We start from the raw sequence: 2,226 nt of genomic DNA on the forward strand, positions 1-2,226 counted from the left end.
AGCGGCTTCAGCAGCAGGAGGGGTTCCTGGAAGTGCAGCAGTTGCAGCAGCAGCAGCAGCAGGAGGAGGAAATACAAGTCCAGCAGCAGCAGCAGCAGCAGCAGCAGCAGCACAATCAGCTAGCCGCCGCAGCAGTGTTGCTGTTGCTGCTGTTCTGATTCGTTATAGACTTGTTGCAGCAGCAGATGTCGATGCATATCTAGCAGCAGAAATACAAAGAAATATAAGACAAGGGGGTTTCTTTGAGTTTTCTCTTTCGCTGCTGCGGCTGCTGCAGGAGCAGCAATGCTGCAGCAGCAAAGACTGGCCTCATACTATTGCTGCTATTGCTGCAGCACAACTCACGCAGCAGCAGCAGCAGCTAGAAGACACCAGAAACAGACTCATGGAGGCATTCAAAACAGAACAAACACAAGTAATATATCGCTGCTGCTGCTGCTGCTGCTGCTGCTGCTGCTGCTGCTGCTGGTGCTGGTAGTGCTGCTGTTGCTGTTCTTGCTGCTAGTTGTCGTTGTGCTGCTGCTGTTGGTGCTGCTGCTGTTGCTGTTGTTGTGGGTACTGTTTTCTGTTGTAGCATTGCTTGTGTTGCTGCTGCTGCTGCTGCTCTTGCTGCTGCTGTTGCTGCTGCTGTTGCTGCTGCTCTTGCTGCTGCTGCTGCTGCTCTTGCTGCTGCTCTTGCTGCTGCCCTTGCTGCTGCTGCTGCTGCTGCTGATTGTGGGTTGGTGGTGTGTGTGTTGGTGCTTGTGCAGGAGGATCCGCCAGTGTACAGTTTGTTAGCATTGATGCAGCAGCAGCAGCAGCAGCAGCAGCAGCAGCAGCAGCCTATAGTACGTCAGCTAGCATGTCTTCCTCGTGTGTCACCGCAGCAGCAGCAGCTGGTTGAGAAGGTGTTTCGTGATTGGTTATTACTTTGTGCAGCAACATCAGGTGGTGGTGCAGCAGCAGCAGCAGCAGCAGCAGCAGCAGCAGAAAGAAGTTTTGTTGTCAGAGCTACATTCTTTCAGCGTATCTCTCACCAGGGATTGCTGCGCATGGATGGAAACACAGATAGATTTTTTGCTGTTTCTCTCAAGCTAGCTGTTGCTGATGCTATCGCTCCTCTTACTTCTGCTGCAGCAGCAGCAACAGCAGCAACAGCAGCAGCAGCAGCAGCAGGAACCCCAGCAGCAGCAGGAGGAGGAGTTTCTTCTGAGGGTACAACATCATCCGCATCCCCCCAACAACAACCCCATCAACAGCAACCCCATCAGCAGCAGCAGCAGGTGCAGCAGCAGCAGCAGCAACTGGATCGTGTTCAGCAGCAACCAATAGAAATAAATGAAATGAATGTCGTAAGCATCGATGGTTTTGTAAAACTAATAGCCGGAATGATGGCTCTTGTTGACCCCCAACAAATTTCTCCTGTTACTATACTGCAACGAGCAACAGGTATTATATGTAGAGCTATACATGAAGAAGCTGAAACTCTTCCTCCTGCTGCTGCTGGTGCTGCTGCTGCTCCTGCTGCTGCTGCTGCTGGTGGTGGTAGTGGTAGTGGTGGTGGTAGTGCAGCAGCAGCAGGAGGGGGTGCTGCAGCAGCAGGAACGAGTGCAGCAGGAGAAGAAACGGCAGCAGCAGCAGCAGCTATAGCAGCAGCAGCAGCAGCAGGAGACAGCAGCAGCAGCAGCAGCAGCAGCAGCAGTTGGCGTATGAGTATATATCAGCGTGCCTACTATCGTATATTTTTATTATTATTAAAAGAGTTAGTAGTGGAGAATGAGGAAGGGGGAGAAGAGACAAAACAATCATCGCAGTGTCTGTACACCCTAACAAGCCGTATACTTTTATTGTCTCCTTTGAGGGTTCCTTCATTTGCTTTTGTTTATTTGTCTCTTATTGGGGATCATATGCTGCTACCTAGACTAGGAAGAGACAGAAGATATTGGGGTTTATTGAAAGATATATTAGTGAGTTGGTTTGTGTTTTTGCGTCCTTTTATAATAAAAATAAAACTAAATAAATATATTCGGTTTTTATATAGAGGGACGCTGCGGCTGCTGCTTGTGCTGCTCCATGACTTCCCTGAGTTTCTTTGTATTTATTTTTTCTCTCTTATTGATGCTCTTCCTCTTAACTGTATACAACTAAAAAACCTTATTCTTTCTGCTTTTCCTCGTTGCATGCGTTTGCCTGATCCCTTTATAACAAATATAAATATATTTATTTTACCCGAAATAAAAAAAACAC

At 48.5% G+C, this 2,226-nt stretch overlaps 2 protein-coding genes across 2 annotated transcripts in view; one reads left to right on the forward strand and one right to left on the reverse strand.

The window, feature by feature from the left end:
* Nucleotides 1–501: 501 nt before the first annotated feature.
* EMH_0069080 (uncharacterized protein) lies at nucleotides 502–780 on the reverse strand (the record flags this gene model as incomplete). Its single annotated transcript, XM_013498829.1, has 1 exon — nucleotides 502–780. The coding sequence occupies one exon, from the start codon at nucleotides 778–780 to the stop codon at nucleotides 502–504; it is 279 nt and encodes a 92-aa protein (XP_013354283.1).
* Nucleotides 781–1,031: 251 nt separating this feature from the next.
* Nucleotides 1,032–2,226, forward strand: part of EMH_0069090 (uncharacterized protein) — a gene marked incomplete at both ends in the record, with an annotated part of 2,628 nt that continues 1,433 nt past the window's right edge. Inside the window, one exon of the mRNA XM_013498830.1 lies at nucleotides 1,032–1,331. Coding sequence (XP_013354284.1) covers nucleotides 1,032–1,331 — 300 coding nt within the window. The remainder of the gene's footprint in view (nucleotides 1,332–2,226) is intronic.

This window comes from Eimeria mitis, genomic scaffold, assembly GCF_000499745.2.
Source record: "Eimeria mitis Houghton genomic scaffold, Emh_scaff3742, whole genome shotgun sequence".
NCBI lineage: Eukaryota > Apicomplexa > Conoidasida > Eucoccidiorida > Eimeriidae > Eimeria > Eimeria mitis.